This window comes from Diadema antillarum, unplaced genomic scaffold, assembly GCF_040938485.1.
Source record: "Diadema antillarum isolate AM-2024a unplaced genomic scaffold, OU_Dant_1.0 seq00001441_RagTag, whole genome shotgun sequence".
NCBI classification, from domain to species: Eukaryota; Metazoa; Echinodermata; class Echinoidea; order Diadematoida; family Diadematidae; genus Diadema; species Diadema antillarum.
The window spans coordinates 237,539-261,729 of record NW_027272190.1 but is presented as its reverse complement, the minus strand read 5'-3'; the positions used below and the strand labels follow the sequence as shown (position 1 = coordinate 261,729).

At 35.1% G+C, this 24,191-nt stretch overlaps 1 protein-coding gene across 1 annotated transcript in view; it reads left to right on the top strand.

Moving 5' to 3' along the window:
* LOC139709514 (uncharacterized) overlaps nt 1-23,623 on the top strand; it is a 43,254-nt gene extending 19,631 nt beyond the window's left edge. Inside the window, exons 3-8 of the mRNA XM_071621473.1 lie at nt 17,260-17,432; nt 18,943-19,048; nt 19,504-19,713; nt 21,671-21,771; nt 22,515-22,685; nt 23,570-23,623. Coding sequence (XP_071477574.1) covers nt 17,260-17,432; nt 18,943-19,048; nt 19,504-19,713; nt 21,671-21,771; nt 22,515-22,685; nt 23,570-23,623 — 815 coding nt within the window. The remainder of the gene's footprint in view (nt 1-17,259; nt 17,433-18,942; nt 19,049-19,503; nt 19,714-21,670; nt 21,772-22,514; nt 22,686-23,569) is intronic.
* Nucleotides 23,624-24,191: the final 568 nt, after the last annotated feature.

The window sequence follows — 24,191 nt, the reverse complement described above, 5'->3', positions numbered from 1 at the left end:
GAGATTTTTAAACAACTACTGACGGATTGCTATACAGCATTGAAAATTTAGGACTCTTCATATAGGTATAAGTATTCCATAAGCTGTCAATGAGGAGTCAGGATGGGCATGGTTCTACCCTGATAATATGTCCAGATCATGTATTAAGTGTGTGATCGATAGAAGAGTAAGCAAGGGATAGTACTCAAACTTCCTTTAACGAGGAGGAGGAGGTAGAGGAAGAAGAAGAGGAGGAGGAAGTAGAGGAAGAAGAAGAGGAGGAGGTGGAGGAGACCATCATGAATCTCAAGGAGCATAGTGTTTTTATGTAGTATAAGAATCTCACGGCAAAGCTGGAAATAAAGGGAAATACGGAGAGATTTCGTCATGTTTGTTGTTTGTCACAGAATGGAGAAACCTTGTTCTTATGTGCTGCTGCAGAGGTTAGATTTCATTCGTTTTTTACTACATATTTCATACGTCATGTACACCAGCGTCACGTGAAATGTGATACACGATTTGAACCGATTAAGCTTCGATGAATCATATTCAATTGAAGAGAGCATTGTGCATGTTCGTCGATTGAGAAATAATGCGATTGCCTTCTGTATATATACATACGGGAAATGTGCAATTCTCTACAGCCCAGACCATAAACACAAAATACAATATCCTACATAAAGTTGGCAGAGTAAGTATCATGATGAACAACAGTCGATGCCTATGGCATATTATTGTGCTCATCTGCTACTATACCACATGTGCCATTAAAGGAGACTGAAACCCAGATATACAGTCGTGTGGATGGCCTGAAGACAGCAATGTTTTTGTAGAACACATCAGTGAAAGCTTGAGATGAACCAGACAATTCATTCAAAAGTTATGATTATTTTTTTTTTAAGTTTTGGTACCGCCATGACTGGATGAAAAGACTACTATACAGTTCGTGACATATGTGGAAAACGTTGTAAAGAAAGTAAGAAAATCCAACAGATTTTCACTTTTCTAGCATAATGTCAGATCACTTGACTTACTGCTTTCAGAAAGCAGGAGTGATATTACCCATAACATTATGTCACCAACAACACATTTCGAGGGACGATATGTGCTTTTTTAATGAAAACTGAAATTTCGTGGAATTTTCTTTATACTTCTTTATATCATTTTCCAAGTATGTAACGCCACGATCAGTATAGCAATCTTTCCATCAAGCGATGGCGACACCACAACTTTGAAAATTAATAATATTTACATGTCCGTGAATTGTCTGATCTTTCTCGAACTTTCATAAATGTGCTCTGCTAACATTCCTGTATTCATGCAATCTACATTTATGTTCGAGTTGCATTCTCCTCTTTAAAAAAAAAAAAACACCACACACATTTCATACTTGAAAAAGAAGAAAATGTAGGGGGAAAAGTGACGCCATAGAGAGGTAATGTTGCAAAGTCAGCTGAAAGTGAAAAATCAAAGATTTATAACTTCGTCGTACATCAATCTTAATATCAGTATCTTAATGTTAAGATGATACCATGTGTCACATGCGTTTTCTTTCCGGTGTGATTTCAAGGGATGGTATAGTATTGGTTGAGAATGAGGAGTGAGGTTTTAACTTTTTGCAAGATACTAAGAAACCACTTATAAAATGTTACAGAGCATACAATTCTAGAAGTACTTCAAAGTACAACACCAGTTTATTTCATCTTTTATTAGGATCGCTTGTTTTGGATATCTCAGCCATTTCAAAACAAGTTTTCATCAAATAAACCTTGAATTCCTCTTATAATTATTTGCTCTTCCATATTTCGTAAGAGGATTTTAATAATCTAAAAAAAATCATCATCAAAAACGTAGGAAACCTATCAGATACTCGGGAAACTCAGATATCTATAAGAGAGCCCTCCTAATAAAAGGTGGGACCCTCCTTTTATTACGGTCTCTCTGTTTTACTTTGTTTTTAGATGTCTCAGCCATTCCAAAAACTGATTTTCATCAAATAAACTTTGAAATCCTCTTACAATGGTGTACTTTGTACTATTTCATAAGGGGTTTCTTGGTATCTCGCAAAAAGTCCAAAATCCAATCCTCATTGCAACCAATATTATACCATCCCTTTAAACTATAGCCTTTGCACTCAGATTGCCCCATAATACTATATTGTTGTCTGTCAGAGAAGGTCTCGAAGCAATTGATTGAAGAGTATAATTTTGTTTGTTTGATTGATTGATTTTTCTTCAACGTAATTTCATACACGAATCAAAATTATTTTCAGTTGTATTTTAGAAGACATCAATATAATAAAAATGACAATGTACATTATTCAAAGGAGAGAAAAAAATAAATGTGTACCTTAATTCAATTATCGAAGCGAATTGTATCCTATCTAACCAAGTAGATGACTGGTGGCAAGTGAGTGAAAAAAAGAAATAAGAAAGAAATGAAAGCAGATGGAATTTTCATCACGCCATGGGTGCCTGTATAGATGTGTCGCCATGAAGTGCCCTATAAGATTCCAGAAACTGTCAATCAAAACTATATACAACGGGTTCTTTTCCATCATTTCGATGGTTATAGTGTTGGCACAGGCTCACGTGGATGGACGTTGGAGGCTCGTGGAGCGAATAAATAGGTAACTCTTTAGAGTGCGTATCTCCATTTTTATCGCAGAATATGTGAATATGTATGTTATGCCTCTTCATGTACTGATCATGAACATAGAAATGTTATTCTTTGCTTCCTGTGTATCATTCGGTCAAATGCATGTCTAATTTTACACATTATTATCATTATTATTATTATTATTATTATTATTATTATTATTATTATTATTATTATCATTGTTATCATCATCATCATCGTCATCATCATTATTCATGGTTTATTAAAATCGTGACTTGCAGCAATAAGATTGCTGAATTGATCACTATTGTACATAAAAGACATAATGCATACATATTAATAAAACAACACTGTATAATACTTGTACTGCAAATGCAATCATAAAATTCTTTGTACATACAGAGTAAAATGCATGCAAATATATATAGAATTCCGATACTTTGCTACAAAGAAAATGCCTCTTGGTGCATTTCGAACATCTCTTGAGGTGCTTGAGGGATGTGTCTTTGAACATGTGTGTGTATAATGTGTATGTATGCGGGTATGTGTGTGTGCATTTAGTGTGTGTGTATTCAAGTGTATGATTTTGCGTGTTTGCAGCAATGATATTGCTGAATTACTTTTCACATTCTGTTGAAAAAATGAAAATAAACTTTAAATTGACTCGAATCGAAATGGCTGGCATCAACTGGTGCTTTTAACCAGTTGGAGAGTTGGAATCTCAGTGATTTTTTTTTCTTTCTTTTTCATGAGTAAATTAAATTGAATCGACTTTTAAGGTTACATGGAGCACACTGTCCACATGGTCCAGGCACGTCGACGTTGAGACTCTACGAAAACATTAGTAAAAACTATACTCTGGCCGGAGACCATTTTGCAAATGGTAGCCTATTAGTCTTTATAGGGGAAATTCCAGTCCAAATATAAGTTAGTCTGATAAGAAAGAGTAGAATTTTCCGAGTTCATCGGTAAAATTTAAAAATCGGGTGAAAATTAGTAAATTATGACAATTTAAAGTTTCGCTAATTTTTTAGGAAACAGTTCTTGAACGGTCAATATGAATATGCAAATGGCAAAGTGAGCATGTCATCCCCTCACAACTTGCCATATAGTTTGTGCATAAAATTTTGAAATTTCCAGTTTTTCATTCAAACGCAATTATGCCCGAGACTCAAATGCCCGGTATATCTTATCACTATTCTAAAGTTATTTAACCAGGAATAACACCATGTTTCAGAATTCAATGACAGAGACACTGAATTTTTGTCATTCTTTTTTTTTTTTACACAATCAATGGAAAATTTTGAGGGTACGGCATGGTTAGCTCACTCACTTGCATATTCATTTAGATTTCACAAGAACTGTTTTGCAGAAATTAGCCAAACTTCAAAATGTCATAACTTTCTCATTTTTTAATTCGATTTCAGTCGTATTTTTACCGTTGTACCGGTGAGATTTATTCTTTTTTATCATAGTTACGTATATTTGGACTTGATTTTCCCTTGAAAAATCAGGCCGATCAATTTCCAAACATTTTATTGCTGACTAATAATCAGTCAGCAATTGTTTGGCAATAGGTCGACTGCCGACCCCCCCCCCCCCCCCAAAAAAAAAAAAATGAAGTTAAATAACGTCAATTGCTAGAAATCACTGAAGACAAACCTTGATCAGTTTGGTCTCCGTCATGTGTACCTGTATGCATTATATGCATACATAAATATGTGTATATGTACAATTCAAAATAATCTTATCACTGTATTCCTGCCTCATTTATATTGCAGTTGTTTTCTTTTAGGGGTATTATTTCTATCAAGTCAGTGCAAGTAAGAATAATTGTTAATTTAAAGAATTGTTTCCGTACAAAGCACGGGAAATGGAATACGAAATTGTAGTCAATGAAAAGAGATGATTACCAGGATTCTTACTTAGCTTCTCGAATAATACGGTATCGATAGAGATGATAACGTAAAGATTTCAACCGACCAGCTCTGACGACCTCCATCTCGACCTTTATAATGCCGAGCAAAACCACTTGATACAACTAGCAACAGGAATATTTGAACCTGGCAATGAAATCGAATCGAGGTAATAAAAAGTTACTGCCGCCATCATGTCTGCAATGAATTACCTCTGCGAGTAGATTTGTTATCGAAACATAAGTCGTTCTGTTCGAGCTCGGAAATATTTCCAAGGTAATGTTATTTGATGACGACAGTCACCTGTATTCAAAAAGGGTTCGTTTTAATGTTGTTGTTTTTTCTTTGGTGGTGTCATCTCCCTACGACGAATATGAACATGTTGATATGATTTAGAATGAGCACAATGTCGTATGAACATGTACTTCCCGCATGGACACCTGCACCAAGCATGCTCAGAATTAGTATTCAATGGGTTAAGACGGCTCAGCGTCTCATACACACAGCTTTCTCTCTCTCTCTCTCTCTCTCTCTCTCTCTCTCTCTCTCTCTTGAAAGTCAGATGAATGTCAGTCGATTGCCCTCTTGCTCACTGTATGTATGTATATCACAACAGTAGGTCAATATAAACTCCGTTACAGACGTAAATTCGACAAAATTCGACGTAAATTCGATGTCTCTAACGGAGTTTATATTGACCTACTGTTGTGAATCTATACTTTCTTAGGACTCCGAGCAGAATATAATTATTGCTGTTATATATATATATATATATATATATATATATATATACGGTTATATTCACTCGAGTATCAAATGCCTTAGCTGACCGAAAGCATGTTATTGGTGTCTTCATGGACTTAAGCAAGGCATTTGATACTCTTGACCATTCTATTTTGCTATCAAAGCTACATTCTTATGGTATAAGAGGAACTGCTCTGAAACTGATCGCAAGTTATTCAAATGATCGAAAGCAATTCACATGTTTTGATTTCTGCAAGTCGGATACATTGTTGATCAAATGCGGTGTACCACAAGGGTCCATTCTTGGGCCATTATTGTTTTTGTTATATGTTAATGATTTACCTAATGCATAAAGTTTATTACAGTTCGTTATTTTTGCTGATGATACCAATGTATTTCTCTCAAATTCAGATTTTCAATGTCTTATTAGATCTTTCAATGAATTACCAAAATTGTCTCAGTGGTTCAAAAGTAATATCTTATCTTTGAATCTACAGAAAACAAATTATATGCACTTCAAACATCCAAGGAAACTGATTTGTAGTGACACTGAATGTATTCTAAAAATAGATGGCATTCCTCTTGAGAGGACAACATTCACTAAATTTCTTGGAATTGTAATTAATGAAACTCTTACTTGGAATGATCATGTGAAATATATTTCATCTTCTATTGCTCGTAATGTTGGAATATTATGTAAACTCAGACATTGCTTATCTTTTGATATTTTGATTATGCTTCATAATGCACTCATCCTACCATACATTTCTTATTGTAATATGATATGGGCAAACTCGGTGTCTGCTAACAATACTATATTAAAATTGCAAAAGAAAGATATTCGTATATGTGCAAAATGCTGGTTATAATGATCACACAGATCCCCTTTTCTTCTGCTTTAAGATCCTAAAGGTGAACGACATCCACACTTTACTAAATGCACTTTTGATGTTCCGCTTTAATACTGACTTATTACCCTCTTCATTTATTGATATGATCCAGCTGAAGTCAGAAATCCATTCTTATCCAACAAGGCAAGCAATGGATGTACACTTGAGTAACCCCAAAACACTCCTAGCACACAAATCCGTAAGACATACTGGCCCAGATATTTGGAATAGACTTCCACTTGAATTACGTAACATTAAGTCTATTCATTCATTTAAAAAAGCAAGTAAAGAAAGTGTTGATTTCACAGTACCGGTGATACTTTCTGTAGAAACACATGATGACTCATTCTTTGTTCATTGGTTGTATCTATCATGCTTCTTTCTCTCCGAGTCTCTGCACGTGCGGATGCACCTGCAGTACACTGTGCTCCTCTGATCCACTGGGATTCATTCCTTCTCCGTTGTTCATTATTCATGTTATGTCGGGCGAATCATCGTTCACTATAACGTCATGCCCTGAAAGGGCACATAGAAATTTATGCCGTGTATACAGATGATTGCTTTTTGTCTTCGTCTTCTCCTTTTTCTCTCTTTCTCATTCAATGTAACTTTTACATGACAAAAGCAACACTTATTATGTGAATACATCACTGTAATTTATTAGTATAAATACAGTATGTGCATGTATGTATGTGTCTAGGTATAGAGGTATGTCGAGTTGATCTGGCGAGACTAGTATCCGGAGGTTTTTATCATCTCCTCCCCGAGACCTTTCTTCTCTCTCTCTCTCTCTCTCTCTCTCTCTCTCTCCCTAACCCTTATTCCACGAGCATCATGTTGGACCCTCTTGTTTTTTCTTCACTATAATGTTATTTGATATCGGTTGCCAAACAGTCAAGCGTTGTGCTTATTATTGGGCAATCGTTCTGTATGCAAATTATTAACATGTTACTCATGTAATTATACTACAGATGTATTGCATAATTGATGAAAATGATGAAAATTGTATAAAGTATACTACCGATATTTTGTACTTTGTTAATGAAATTGCAGAAAGTTGATGTATTTGGAAAAAAATGGCATACAGAGAATAAATAAATCAAATCAACTCAAATCAAACCTGGTAGGTTAATAAAAAGGTAAACTTCACGCATGAGTGTACACTTTTGTTCTCTTTTCCCAAGGCACAAAATATAACTTTCAAAAAAAATGAACAAGTTATGATCTTAATCGTATAGTTGAACCCAAATGATCAATAGAGGCTAAAAAAATAATGGAGGAAAATGAAGAATCTTCTGTCAAATCCGAATTCAAATGAAATAAGAGAAGCAATATTAGCAAAAATGGAAGATTTTTTTTTCAAATTAGACAAATTGTGAAGTTTATTTGGCTCTTCAATTTTTCTCATAGATTACGAAATATAGAATGAACTAATCTAAAACAAATTCTCTTCATTTCATCATCTCTGTGCCTTTACTTCCTATATCATTTGAAGTTTGAATTGACAGAAAATTCATATTTTCCCCGTTAGTTTCCAAATTTTATTTTGTTTGAGGTTCTAAAGACGTAACGAAATTGAAAATCAATTTTTGCCATTTCAATCATGGTCTCTCATTATGTTCCATTGATGTAATCTGCTAGGTTGATAGCCAATTAAATTACCTTGATTATATGTTATACAATACATATATTTTCATCAAAATCTTCTATGAAGAATATGAACTCGAAAAAATGTTTGGTTTCTTTCCTTTTTTTTTCTTTTTGCTGAGTGTGTTTGTGTGTATATATGATATATATAATTATATATACACTATATAATGTATATACATATATATATACATATATGCATATGTATTTATATAATTTTTAGTTTCACATGACGCACCCTGTTCTCGTTTAACCCTATAAAGTCCAAGGGGGCACATCGTCAACCAAATTTGGTGACTTTTCCTAAAATGTTATTTTGATATATAATCTAGCTATGTCCGATATTGCTGATTGCCATGGCAACCATAAACTGACCACCCGTTCGTCAGATTTTGCATGTTTTTTCTGTTCCAGTCTCAATTAACAGTATAATAACAGATGAAATGGGGGTTTTCTTGGCTGTAATTTGCTGAAAGCCATAAATGTGAAATAAATGTGGTTGTGAATTACCCTGAAATGGTCTTCATATTATTTCCTTTATTTCTATATGACAGGCATCAAACAAAAGATATGATAGAAATAACTGAAAATACAGTATATTGCAAATGACTACAATTTTGTTTTGTGTCCTTTTCACACATGTTTCGCCTGTATTATCATTTGTTTATCATATCATCAATCTGCAAACTCAAAATTCCAATAGTATGAAAATATGAAATGTGATGCCAATTGGCATATATATACCTATCCCAAACAATAAATTTTGATAGGTCGCATATATTTTTTTATATTGTAATGAATAGCATCCCCATGTGTTGACCTTGAGAAATTTCAACCAGAACAAATAGTGATGCTTGACTTGCTTTTCCTCTCCTTCGCATTGTTTAAAGGTAAAAAAATTTTGAAAGAAAAGTCTCTTTCTATTCATGTAATGCACTGATTTCACTATATACATCACATACTGTAATATGGTACGGGCATATTCTAACAAGACAAAAATTCAATCAGTCCACCTTCTTCAGAAAAGAGGACTCCGCATTTGCACCTACTCACATCAAACTCTGAACCGTTATTCTCTAAATTGAAAACCCTACAAATACACATCCAACACTCTCCCATCCTCATTCCATAACCTGTTCACTGTGAACTCCAGCGTCCACGCTTGCCCAACTCGACATTCCAAAGATTATCAACTCCACAATCCAAAGTTAATGATAGCTCATAAGCCAATTAGACACAATGGACCAGTACAGATGTTTGGAATAATCTCTTTGAGCAAATAAAGGAACCACTATATTGTATTCTTTTAAGGCACTTAATAAAAAAAAACATATATCTTTTATCGAGATATAATAATGTATAAGTGAAACCTTAAAGAAATTATTATCTTTTTATGTTCGCTCATAAACAGATTATGTAGGTATACACTGTATTAGGAGTCCTATAATTTGTTGGATGGGCCTTTTTAAAATCATACACATGATCACATTAAAAGTAATACTGTAAACAAAAATATGTCATAGATATGTACATGACACACAACACTAAAAACAAACTCAATCATACATTATATGCCCAAACGTTAAATTAATGAAATTGTATTTCACCCCATGCACAGCACAGCACAGCACAGCACTCACCTCAGCACAGTATTATAGTTAAAAAATGCATATTTGAAACAAATAAAATGATAACATTTTTTAGTTTTCCCCACCTATCTTTCTTACCTCACAAATTACTACGATATTTTAGAGTTGATTATTGATTCTATTTTGTAGTCATGCGCGTTATACAGTTATGTAAGTCGAATTTAAGTTTTGAATTTCACCTCGAAGCCTCGATCCATGTCAAGCTGCTGCTTATGATCTTGGTCTCCTGCTTTCCTGTTTATATTACAATGTCTAGAAATGAACAATTCTAAAATCAATTCATTTAAATCCTTTTTATTTCTCTACATTTCGTTTATCGTAACGACATGACATATTCTGAATGAACAATCAATCATCATTTAGATGATTTAAAACTGTTATTTTCACGATTTCCTTCTGAACCTTTTTTTTTTTTTGCAATGTTATACATCGAATACTGTCATGTATGTACTTTGAATTAATTTGTAAGACAGTATGCTAAGTTTATGCGTCGTGTAATGTTATTTTCCAATGAATGTATTCTTTTGTTATGTGTGATTTGGAAAAAAAAAGCAGAAATAAAACCACACCAAACTAAGCCAAACCAAATGATTGGTGTGAAATAAAAACATATATACTGGGGTCATAAAGAAATACAACAAACACCATGATTTTGGCATATTCCATATGTATTTCTTTATATTTTGATAAATAGAGCCCTCAATGGATGACCTTGAGAAATTTCAAATAATTGGCCATATAGAATATGAGTTGTTCTACCCATGTGCCAAATATGACGGTGATACATCACATAATAAAGAAGTTATAGCGGGGGGCAGTTGGGCCTGGAAGGGGTCAAAATAAGCTTGGGCTTTATAGGTAACAGATATGTAGAATCAATTCTCGTCTTACCAATGGCGCAATTTCCCTTTAAGATGTGATGGTGGCTTCCAAGAGTTGCTTTATGGCGGTAACACACAGCAAAACCCAAAAATCCTCTCCAGTCTCATGAACATCCATAGTTCATAAACCCAATCATCCACAACTCACTGACGTGAAGACCTGATTTTCAAGTTCAAGTAATGTTTATATTTGCTCTAAGAATAGCAATACATGATCAGCAGCCTAAGGGTTGAAATTATCATGTTTACAAGGTAAATATACATAAAAATTCTTCATTTTCATAATACAATATATTATGAAATTACAATGAGAATCTACATTATGTATATACACAAATAAATACAAAACATAGTTACTTTTAGATTATAAGAAATAGACTCTGATGGAGACTAAATCAATAATTATTCAAATTTGGATAAAAATCACTGAGAATGGAGTACATCGATAAAATATGGTAAGTGCAGTCTTTCTGAATCGACCCGTTTTGAATTTGAAAATGATTAGAATTTAGCACACGCATTGGAGAATAATATAAATATTTTCTCCCTTCTTTTTTAGGTTAATCAATCTGTGCATTGTGAGCAATATGATAAAAACTTGGATAGCTGTATTCATTTTTTTTTCTGTAATTTCTAACCGTTCTATGTCACATTGTATGAGAGCGTTTTCACTATAATCTATACATAGTTTGTACCAAGAATTAAAGTAAGTCTACCATTAAAAGTTTGTAGACAATATTTTAGAATTGGGTGAATACAGCCAACATAAATTTGTACAAGATCAACCATTGGAACATTATACTGTTCCACCATTTGGAACATATACAATTTTCTGTTATATCTTTTTGATATTTCAGCAATATAATATGTATCCAATGTCAAATTTATCTGAACATATCAAAATTATACCGCAACCTTCTTATCATCACCAAAATCCAGAGAGGTACAGTGCTCGCTAATGTATGATCATATAACAGCAAGATGATAAAGAGAAAAACACGATGGGCATGGATGTGTTGCAAAATAAACAAGGTACTTGTTTGGAAATACTTTCTTCTACTACCCCTGTGAGCAGTCCTGTATACACATTAAAATAATAATAATAATAAATATATAGGCCCTATATATATGTATAATTTCTATGGACATAATTAGTGTCCTTGGCCCGTCTTTAAGCCAAGGTTTCTCCTTCATCACACAGGGCGTATTAATGTACATCCCATATAAGCGCGGTTTAGAGTATTGCAGCTTTTTTGCAGGTCGCAATCAAAGTTGCAATAAAACTTTTCACGGCCTACAGTGCAACATGTTTTCTTGTGTCGTAACGCAGTTAATTTAAAGACCCTTTTACAACACTAGCCTGAGCCCCCTTTGATGGAAAATGGTATAGCCCAAGCTAAAAGAAAGGGTATAAAACAGTAGCCTCTGTCATTGATGTACCTTGTTGTCTTCGAAGTTTCTTTCCAAACAGCATCATCGTCTGCCATAACGTCATATTCAGGTAAGAAAATTCGATGTCATTTCTTAGCTTACACATCTTATAAGTATACAAACACTTTTAATTGCTTCACTTAGGATTCTTCTTGAAACGAATATACGAGCAGATTTCACAAAGGCCTGGTTATCTATTTGAAATCTAGCGAATTATAGTAGAGACAAAGGTGCCTGCTAAAGTGCCATTTGAGGTGCCAATTTTTCTTGCGTGAAGTTTACCTTTTTATAACTTCATCAAATTATTGAAAAACGGCATGTGACATTGTTTCGTGGAGTATTGATATCATTTATCTATCGACGCCCATGGCGCTTTGGCACAGACAAGTAGTGCCGCGTTTACACAATGTTTCCCGGCGGGCGGCCACAGCAGCCCCGATTGCCCGAAACGTATCGGGCAGTGTGTAGATGAGACATTCTCCTGTTTTTCCCCTCCTCGTCTTCTTGCCTTGTTCGTTCCTAGATTATCAAGATTTTCCGTCGTGGCCCGCTACCGACCGCCTCCAAGATTTGTTACTGCCTATATCGTGTCGTCGTGTTTGTTGCGTTCACCTCGTTTTATCACGGCATACAAAGTTTCTCATTAGCACCGGAACTGCCGTGGAATTTTTTTTTTTTTTTGACAGTTTAAGAATCTGACACGGCTTCTACAACAATCACGGCCTAACGCGTTTGCCTTTCCCGTCACACCGCGTTGTCTCACGTCCATCCTTTTTTTTTTTCCTACGGTGGCCTGAAACGGGAACATGGTGTAAACGCAGCATAAGAACACATATGATATACAGGAGCAGTTAGAAGCAATTAACAGTAATTACAGAGCGACAAGTAAGATATGGATAAGTAAAGGTTGAATAAATACTTTTTAAGTTCTTATTAAAACTTGTCTGTTGCGGAAGCTTTTTGGAGACATGTTATTGCATTTTAGCCGTGTTTCGTTTCAACGCGACACTGAGGGATAACTATTTAATGTCGTGCTGATTTTGTTTTTGTTGTCGATGTTTTCAGTGCCGCAATCTCTGTATTAATCTATTTGAAGGACATTAACCCAATCGAAAACATTACAAAGGTTAGAAAACACTTTCAGGCTTTCCCAACGTACCGCGAGACCTGAAATTTAGGATACGCACTCGCACGCATTTTCAAGGCATAAAAATAAAAGATTATTACTATATGCAGTGCCTCATTAGGGGATATTCAAGAGAGTTAAGCCGCTTTTTACATAATGTGCCATATTTCCTAAAATCTACATCATTGATTGGAGAAATGGAGACCTTTCTTAAGCTAAATCACAATGCTATAAAAGTGTGTAGGTTATGATATTCAGGGTCATTGCATTTTCAAGTATATGAAGTATGTTACTAAGTCCAATAAAAAAAGCCAAATGGCACGGCACGAGACTAAGGAGAGTTAAGCATACTCATGATGAGAGTTGAGCCACCAAAGAGAATTGCGCCACCGTGTAAATGGGAGAAGGGAAAGACATGTTTTCCTTGCGAGTTTCCCGCATCGGCTTTCATACTTATAAAGTCCTGCTTATCTTGTCACCATAAAAATGCATGACTTTGTGAATGAAACTGCAGTGACATTTGCTGTTGGTAAAGTTAATTTTTTTTATTTCTAGACGGTAAATGCATAATTTTTCTGTATACTAGACAAAGTAAATGCAGATTTGATAATCGATCAAGGTTTACTATTTCCTGTCTCCTTTTCCTTGCACATGGACACGCCTACTTAGGAATCCTTTCGCCTTCCCGTTCCTCCATCCTCCCCCCCCCCCCCCACCCACCCATAACATTCAGCACTGTCTTTCATATCACTTTCACATTTCAGTTTCATCTACCTCAACTCGATCACCTATGGTCTCTTAATTTTTTTTTATTTCTCTCTTGTTTCGATGCGTTATTACGATTGCGTATTTTGCCAAATCATAATAGTCTTATAGTGGTGTTTATTTGCCTAAGACTTTGCCATATTTCAATTACTTTGCCTAAGAAGGAATCAAAACTTCTACCACAGTGTACAAATATAAGACATGATATAAAATACAATTTTTATAGAGGTCTAACATGGAACAACTGCATTTGATTTACTTAATTAGGACTGAACATCCATGATTTTAATGTACATCACACATTGCAATACATCAAGAGTTGATACTAAAGCATCGATGGAAGCAAAAACTTATCACACAACATGCTTGTCTGAAAATACGCTAGCTATTCTTATTTTTTTGTTCAACCTGGAACTGTTTCCAATTTAAAGATGTAGTTGTTACAATGCGTGACTATCAAATTCCTGTCAAAATGTATTGTTCTGGTAACGTATTAACACTCGAACAGATTTGATGATTTCAAATGGAAGGCCAGGCATACGGAATGACGCGTTGATGTTTGATTGATGCCAGGTTTTCGCAAATTTGACAACCGAAATACAAACTAATAGCTACATTGTTGCTCTTTCCATGTAGAATTTGGAAATTTGGACCATGAAATGTACAGTATTAGAATCGTTTTATTCCTGAACTTTTGTGCTGGCTTTATAAACAAATAACGTAATTTTGACTTGGTGTCCTTTATTACACATCCCATGCATGTCGGTTGATACGACATTGCTTTCATAGCCTACAATGTACAAAGGCCTTAATAATTTTGTTATTCAAATGTATCATTTCATGACATTTCCATTTTTTAGCCTATGGCAAACGGGGTGTGTAGATTCTGTAGTTGCTTGAATTCAGATTTTGTTTTCCATCATTAATCTTGTACAATGATAATAAAATCTAACACACACAAAATAATGCGAATAGGGTACAATTTTACCAAATGTTCCCATTTTGATAGAATGAAGAAACAAGAATTCAATTTGGTATACTTTGCATTGGCAGTTTAAAAATCATAAAGGATAAATCACAAATTATAACATATTTTGTAAATAAAAATTGCTAATAAATAAAGCGCTCAAAGAGAAAAGTGCTTTACTCTCCTTTGTGAAACACTGAAAACATATAGCAGCAATTATGATACAATATTCAGCACCAAACCACACAAATTTCGCTTCAGGTTTTTCTTTCTTTCTAAAAACCTCGCATATTTAAGTTTTCAAGTCTTGATAATTTCTTTTGATGTCTTGATAAATAACTTTCATTTTGGATTCTTCGTTGGAAACGAAAATGGTATTTTATGAAATAACAAATGCTAAAGATATCCATTTTCTCTAATTTGAACCTGAATCAGCTGACTCCTTATTCATTTTTGATAAGCAAACTGATGGGGAGCATGCCTCCTCTTGTCTTAAAGCCTTTTAACACTGCGACTTTAAAGAGTATTACCTCTTGCCAGAAGTTACAACATGCCGTCCTGCCATCGGGTATATACCAGCGAAATTTTCATTGAGGCTTAATATATCAAACATGGTACCTGACGATTCATGATACGGAAGTCGGATTCATCATGTACAATAATTCTTTTTCCATTAACAATTTAAAGACTATAATGGCACAAGTTTTTATGTCTTCGTGTACATGATATGTTTGTGGCGTTTCTGTCTTGCAGTGAAAGTCAAATATCAGTTATGCCTTGCGAAATGGCCTGAACCGTTTGGTCTTTAAAGACTTCCCAAAGTCACCGTAGATGAACTGCACGAGATCAGAGAGAGAGGGGAAAAAACGGGTGCCTACTGGCATTATTGTAGAAATGGCAAAACTACAGATTGGTTTGTAGTTAATGTTAAGTGCGTTCTATTTTTTTTTTGTTACTGTTATGCATGGCAGATTATATTTCATTACTACTGCTTTTCGTGATTTAAACATTATGATATCGTATAATGAAATATGATATGATATGAAACATGATACAAGGTATGATGGCAAAGAATTGCCGAAGGCTGCTGGTATTGGTATTTCAGATATTAAAGAAAAGGTTGCTGCCATCTTCTGAATCTTGAATTAGTGCGTTTCAATTTTCTGACGTATACAGGAGGGTCCTTCAACCCATTTTCAAATCAAAGTTTTGGTTTGCTTTGTTTTATTGGCTCACTCATAATACCCACCTCCTTCACAAACATATCTTTTTGAAAGGACAAAACAATTTGAAAGGTTAATACCGAAAGTTCTTCAAATAACTTTTATTACGCTGTAAAATTGGTGGCTTTTAAAGGTTCCCTATAATACTTTGAAAAGAAAATAACACAATAACGATAATAAATGTTGAAAAGAAAAAAAGATAAAGTGTAAACTAAGAATTATATTTCACGTTTTTTAATCCAATAGAAAAAAATGCTGCAAAAAAGACCTACGTTTCCCCAAATATGAGCGCATTTCTCAAAACACAAATGTGTCGTAATATCCAACCTTCTACTAATTTTCCCAATTTAAGTCATCCGCGGAGAGCAGATCATCGTCGTAAAATTCTGGAGATTGAAAGTTCGTCAGGGACAAGAAACGCACAACAGAGGCGATTCAGTGGATGTCATAAGGCGTGATCCAAATTGCTTAAGCTGTTAGGAAAGGAAAAGAGAAGAAAGATGTCAACTAAAGGCCAAGATGTCCAAGGTAATTGTTGTTATTTGATTTTTTTTCTTTTTTGGTCGCTTACCTTTTTTCCAACCCGTCAAAAGGAATCAAACAGGAAAGCAAATATTTTTTCCAGTTTTTAAAAGAGAATTCCGAAACAGTTTCAAAAGAAGAAGTACAATAAGTTTTACAGCTAGGCTCAACATGCTCAAGAGTAAAAATTTGATCAATATCGGATAAAAATTCAGGTAGTTATGAAATGGGAAGTTCCGCTTATTTCCTAGAGACAGTTCTTGAACTGTCAATGCGAATATGCCAATTAGTGAGTTGATGTCATCACGTCACAACTTGGCATATGGTTTGTACACAAACACTTGAAACTTTCAGCTTATTCTCTGAAATGCATGCAGGCATACCCAAGTCACAAACCCCAATATATCTGACTGATCATTATTTTGAAGGTAGTAGGCCATTCAAGAATTACTTTGTTTTTTGAACTTCAATACAGGCAAAAATGTAATTTCCGATAATTTTGATTAAAACGTGTGAGGTGATAAGAGCATTAGCTCACTCATTCACATCAACTATACTAGCAAAGCTTCATAACTTCCCTAATTCTTGTCCGATTTTTATCAAATTTTCACTGCCTTCTAATAAGCTTTCACTCTTTCTTATCAGGTTACATATAACTGCTCTGGAAAACCTTCCCTTAAGTAGTCTTTTTGAAATGTATTCCTTACATTTGATTCCATGGTCACGGGTCCAAACAAGAATCTCTGCACAGTTTCAATGATACTGGATAGTAACATTGCTTTCCTATTCAAGTTTCAGTTTGTCTTTAAAATCTTAGAAAACAAATGATGAAGAATTTTTGTTTAAGAACGAATCAGCTTGTAATGTGGTTTATCATGGCTTTTTATTTATGTTATGTAGAAACACCAATTGAATTCTTGATGGAATTCTTGAAGCAGCTGAGCAAGGAGGCTGCCATGCTCGACAATTTGCCCGACTCCATGCGCACGTTAATTGACCAGTCGCGGGAGCTGACATGCGGCCTCCACTATTATCCCTCCCAGATGAGTACCCACATTAGCCCCGCCGCCAAGGTACGTTACATCTTAAACTTGCCCCAGTAGCCCAGCGGGTGTTATGCGCATGTTGCATATAAGCTTGCTGGGGATTCCATCTCTTGTTTAGTAAATAAACTATTGAATTGAACTGAATTGAATTGAATTGAATTGAATTGAATTGAACTGAATTGAATTGAATTGAATTGAATTGAAATGAAATGAAATGAAATGAATTTATTTGAATTGAATTGAATCGAATGGAATGGAATTGAATTGAATTGAATAGTGAGAGATGAGGGCTTTATGGTCTCATGATTATCATATTGAAGTTGACGAGAAAGTTTATGAATTTTTCCCTCCCCCCCCCCCCTTTAAAAACAAAATCGGTTTTTAATGTATTATTTTAAAGCCTGTAAAGCTTACATAAGTAACCTCATGGCAATCCAAAAACACATCAGTATTACACATACTATAACATATTACAAATGATATACACACATCCCATTATCAATCATATTGTAAAGGCCAACATGGTTATATGCTGATAGATATTGTGAAAGAGTAGGTCTTTATCATTTTGATATACTGGGCACACAAGACATCTGTGCTTTTGGTACTTTTGATAACTAACATGGTGTCCTACTCGACGTCCATATCATGTAACAAACGAAGGCACACTGAGATTCAAAATGTTTTTATCTCTCTGTTTCTTTAGCATACAAAGTTAGCTGAAAAAGCATTTCAGCTTTGACTTACACTTATACGCTAGCATGTGTACAATGCGGGAAAGGACTCATGTTCAGGATAGGGGGTTCAGAAATTGCAAATGATGAATCTCAATTCTGTCTGAAACTGATTTTGATCCAGGCGACTCATGCGCGTTATAACGAAGACTTCGGAACCAGCAGTTTTCTTTCGTATTCGAAATTTTGCTGTATCAGAACCAAGTCAAGTAGGCCTGTATATGAAATTTTGGGTCGTGAATTAATTTTGTATTTCGTTGTATCCAAATGTCGTTAACCATGTTAATTATAACCGAAGGGCAATGTATTTCAATTGTTTGATTGCTACGAATTACAGTCATGAATGACGGCTTTTGTGGACTTCTTTAAAGGGGAAAGCTAGTAACACTGATCAGTGGGAATCAGTGGAAATGCTGGGAGATGATTGTTCCAATCCTTATGGGATTCATTCAACAGTTCATTGTATATCTATTGTTGAGTGAAAATGATTTGCTTCAGAACGGTCTCATATTCAAGTAATGTGCAGATTAATGCTCCGTCACTGACCAGGGACACTAACCTGGAAGCATTAAACTGCACATTACTTGAATATGAGACCATTCTGAAGCAAATCATTTTCACACAACAATAGATATACAATTAACTCTTGAATGAATCCCATAAGGATTGGAACAATCATCTCCCAGCATTTCCACTGATTCCCACTGATCAGTTACTAGCCTTCCCCTTTAAGTGTAGGCGTAAAGTGAATATGTGTGCAAAAGATTATCTTCTTCCTCTCTTCTTTTTGTACATCATGACAGCTTTTAGCAAAGAAGACGGAAGAAATCGATTATGCAGGTCTTTACGAGAAAGGGTTGACTGGCAATTTCAAATTCTTCAAGGAAATGTCCTCAGATGTCTTACAAGGTGAGTTCGGCCTCATTATGATAATCATCACCATACACTTCTTGCATTTGCTATCCTCTTTCAATCAGTTCTTATTCTGATTTTGCATAGTCGTTACTGTACATAGAGGATTATGTACTCAAAGACTTACTTTCTTGCACTGGTAGAGCCTGCACGAAGTTTGAAATGTCCAGTACTTGCATACGACTTGTATACGACTTTGTAGAATTATGAATATGCATACCAAACATGTATTCATTCATTAATATTCATTCATTAATTTGAATGAAGTGTAGACGCAATGTAGATTTCCATCAAACCGATATGAAAACAAATATTTCTTACAAATTACGGTTCTCGTACAAAGAGTGTTTGTAGTTGATTAGGCCTACGTCCATATTTTTCATTTCTACTCATTTGTAACTGGCTATAATGGGATGGCGAAACTCAAAGTTTCTGTTTTGTGCATGTTTCAGCGTGTAACCTCAAGATGCTTGTCAGAATGTGCGGTGCCAAGCGAGTACTGGAGATCGGTACATTCACTGGATTTGCCGCACTCAACATTGCGGAGGCGTTGCCAAGAGACGGAATTGTTGTGACAGTGGAAAAGATGGGATTCTTCGCCAGATACTCGCGCGAATTTTTGGATACCACGGCCGTAAAGGACAAAATTGAGGTCCGGCATAGTGAGTGCACTACGTAGCCTTTCCTTGAATTCGTATACGTTTTGACCCATTCATTTACATGTCACACATGCATGTTCACATGCATGTTTTTTTTTTTCATTTCCAATTAATATACACAGGTAATACACTTCAAATGATTACTTAACTTGGAACATATTCAATTGTGTTGCTCCATCCGATGTTATTTCTTCTAATACTATTTTGTCATTTTTTTGTTTGTTTGTATTTCTTTTCTTATGATATCTATCTTTTTCATGTTTCTGAATTGAGCAAGGCTTGGTAATATACGATCTCGAAAGGATTCAGGGGAAAACCATGTTCAGAGTGTCATATACATATAGTGTCTTACAAAACTTGCTATCACAAATTAAAGACACTTTGAAACGAGCTATACACCTCAAAACTAAATTTCATTCATAATTTTAAAATGAAAATAATATGGTTCTTTTTTGTTTTCCTTGTGGCATAATTACTTTATTAATTTGATGTAATGAAATAAACATATAGGGAGATTTTCTCACCCAATTTAATGATTTGACTACTTTATGCCAATTTGTTCAAACAGCATCAATTTAACTAAAATGAGTAGATATCACTTTGATAGGTAGATAGATACTTTGAATTTCTATTCGGTAGGTAAGTTAAGAGAAAAAAAAACTTAATTTGTCACTTCTGTTAGCTATCTCACAGATGAGGTGTTGGCGTTTGTATATCAAAAATTGTTTTATATTCATTATCTATTCATGTCTTTCTTACTGTTTCTTTGTCTCCACCCCCCCCCCCTTCCCATTTCATTAAAGTTTCGTATCATCGATTGCCCAAAGGGTCAAGCTTATAGCTTATTATTGGCGACCGTTCTGTATGGTCATTCATAACACATGTGCTGTAATTATGTCACAGATGCACGTATGTGGAATGAAAATTGTTGAAATAGTTACAGTGGGTATCATATATGTATAACATTATATGCTTGATTTTATCAATAAAAAAGAATTGCAAATGACGCCATACAGAAAATAAATATCTCAAATCAGATCAAATCAAATAAATTAGCCGTATACATTCTCTTAAATTTATGATAGAAAATATAGTTTTGATAAACTGTCGGTTTGAATGTAGATAAGAACAATATGCAAACAGAAAATAAATCGTTAATTATAAAAGTGTGTCATTGCATAAATGATTTCTTATCAATATAATCATGTCTAAAGTAGACACCATACATATTGTATAGGAGCTCAGTCCGTTTGTAGCGAACCTTGCTTTAGTTTCGGATTTACGACCTTTCACACAAAGTCTTTCAGATTGCCATGAGCAATATGACAACCTGTGTTGGGGAAGTTTTGTTAATGGTTTTGGTGTGTGTGCAAAGATGAAGAACATGGATTATTTGGTGTACTCGATGAAACTCTCGTGTTCGGGAAGAAAAATTACAACGGACATGAAGAACAAGCTATAGAATTTTTTATCTTCAGTGCTAACCATATGCCTGTGTGACGTAACATAGGGCAATGACGTCATCAGCTAAAAACTCTTCTATTGGTTTGCGTACTTACAGTACCGTAAAATGATATCCTATTGGAAGGATAAAACGGATGTACTTTTCTCTTCTTAATTATGCTCTGATTTGAAACATGAAAGTTTAGTGAAGCTTTGTGGCAAGGTTTAGGAAAGGGTGTGCCATGATGCCGCTCTCACCCCGTATAACATGTGATTACAGTGATTGTGATGTCACTTTTAAGGAGGGAAACTTCTTTAGAATTCTCTTAGATCCTCATTTCATGTTTCCTTATATGTCACAACGCCACCTTCCTTTTCGATAGATTTTACTCTCGCTGTTGAAGTTATCTAGTACTGTGTGATGTTTCAGAACATTGACGATACCTCAATAATTGTGATGGGCCTATGTGTCTCAAAAATGTGACATAATTATTTTGTTCTCTGAAATTACCAACAGGCTGCGCCATCGACGAATTGAACGCTTGTGCTCAGAAAGGGGAACAGTTCGACTTCATTTTCGTCGATGCCATCAAGACGCAGTACAAAGACTACCTTGCGGTAAGTGGAATGACAATAATAATGACAAAGAAATCTCCGATAACAATTATTACAAATAGGCGTTTGTACTCACGCAAGATCAACGATTACAGTAAAAGTGGAATTTTTTTGCGGTGTGGAAATTTTCACGCATTTCGCGCAACCAGAGAAGCTAGCACGAAAATGAAAGCACCTGAATATTTTTTGCATGCCCTAGTCCCAGTAAACGTCCTGCTTCCGCGGAATTGAAAACACTAAAAATTCATCTTACCCGGCCGAGCGCGAAATACTTGCTGGAAAATATCCACTTTTACAGATACCAGAGTCTCTTCAAAGTAGGCCTTTATCTGTGGGCACCGGGGAAAAATAAACAACAAAACGGGCCACCGAAAAGAAAAATGTAATAGTATCGAGCCTTGGCGTATGTATACACATATGGTTGTTTGTTTTATGTGTGTGTGTGTCTGTATTTGTTTTGTGTTGTGTTTTTTTTACTCTGTTAGTAGTCCCGGATGAAGTACACGTAGCTATATGAGTTGATCAACCTACAAGTCCTTCGAAATCTAGATTTTCGCAGGTATCTACAGTATCTGCAGAAATTACCCTTGTGTAGCATTCATTGCGTATTTATCTTGAGAGATCTGAATGTATTTGTTGCCACCTTGTGCATGTCATATATTTTGGTCCCACAATGGCTTAAATCCTTGCGAACTAGGAAAATAAACTAAACTAAAACTTAACTAAATTATTGCTGTCTTTCTCAGCTTATTCTCGACAACAATATTCTGGCGCCAAAGGGTACCTTGGTTTTCGACAACACCATCTACAAGGGCACGGCATACATGAAGAAATTCCCGAACGAACTCTTCGCCCGGGGAGGGCCAGTGGTCCACGCGTTCAATCAAGCCGTTATGGACGATTCCCGCATTGATCAAGTAAGTCTTCATTGTGGTTTCTCTTCCGGTGTCAAGTAAAAATGTCACCGGGGAAGAAGATGTAACGGTAAAATGTCAAGAGTTGAAATATAACGGGTAAAAAATGTCAGGAGTTCATGATATATAAAAGGTAAAAATGCAAAGGTATAAAATATGAACGGTAAAATGTATAGGGTGGTATATGTCAGTGTTGAAGTATGTCTTGGGGTAACTATAACGTCCGGAGGAAAAATTTGTTGAGAAAATATCAAGTACAAACATATCTGGTAAAATAGCCAGAGGCTAAAATATCTGCGCTGACTGTCGGGGGAGGGGGGGGGGGGAGGGGGGGGGGGAGGGGGAATTGTCAGTGGAAAAACAAAATGTAAATGGTGGAAATGTAGCAGGCAAGAATGTCTGGGGAAGTCAATGGAAAGAAGTCAGGGGATATAGATATAGTATCTGGAGGAAAATTAAAGAGGCTGGATGACAGAAGTAGATGTGCCAGAATTAAACATAAATAACGCTGAAACAAAAAGTATACAGTGGTATACAGAGCATGAAACGCTGTTCATAGTGAAAACTCTTTACACAAAAAATACCCCATTGATTAAAACGTCTCTTCACCGGTGAGTATAGTTTAAAAGACGGTTGAACTGGAAGGCAAACATTTCCCCCTGAATTATTCAAACTTGATATTATTTCAGTATTTCTTCTTTTTTAAAATGAATGAATAAAAAATTAGTAAATATAGGATCTCCTCCATCGCCATCATGACCAGGCAGAAATGCATCGCACTGAATCACAGCAGCTAAAACACTCTTATATTTTCAAAGCAGATCTGTGGCTTTTTTTGTGAAAAAATGAAGAAACTAATTAATAATATTTCCTGGTCGTTTGAACAGGTTCTGCTACCTATAAGGGACGGTGTGACAATCATCCGCCGAGTCAATGAATGAAGAGAAGGAATGAGACATCTCGTGTGCTGTACTTGTAAAAACGCGAAGAATGGGAGCATTATCTGGATTCTTGGTAACAGAATGTCAACTTCACTCAACCGTTGCGCAAAAGCAGATATTACAATGTACAGCAAGGTGCAGTTCCTTTCCCACTCGCCAGATGTTTTGTTTTGAAAAGTGCCCATCCATTTATGTCGCAATGTGGTAAACTTGTCTTATCTTTTTTTTTTCTCATGAAAAATATGAAAACATTATTGTTTCGTTCTCTCTATATTTTATGTCTGATAAAGATATAGTTTTATTTCTCCTGTGCGACAGGTATATAACTGCGGCTAAGTTCACAAAATTTTAGAATGTCATAATTCACAAAGCAAAAGTACAAGAAATTCTTAAAATGATATATTACTCTTATTAAAGAGTCTAAAATTGCACTCGAATATGCCAAAAATAACTCTCCCACCTGTATATTTTTTTTCTGCCATGAAAGTACCCTAACGAAAAAATTACCGTGTTTTGCACTAAATGAAGTGAATTTTCGGGATATATTTTTTAAATCCCCACAATTCTC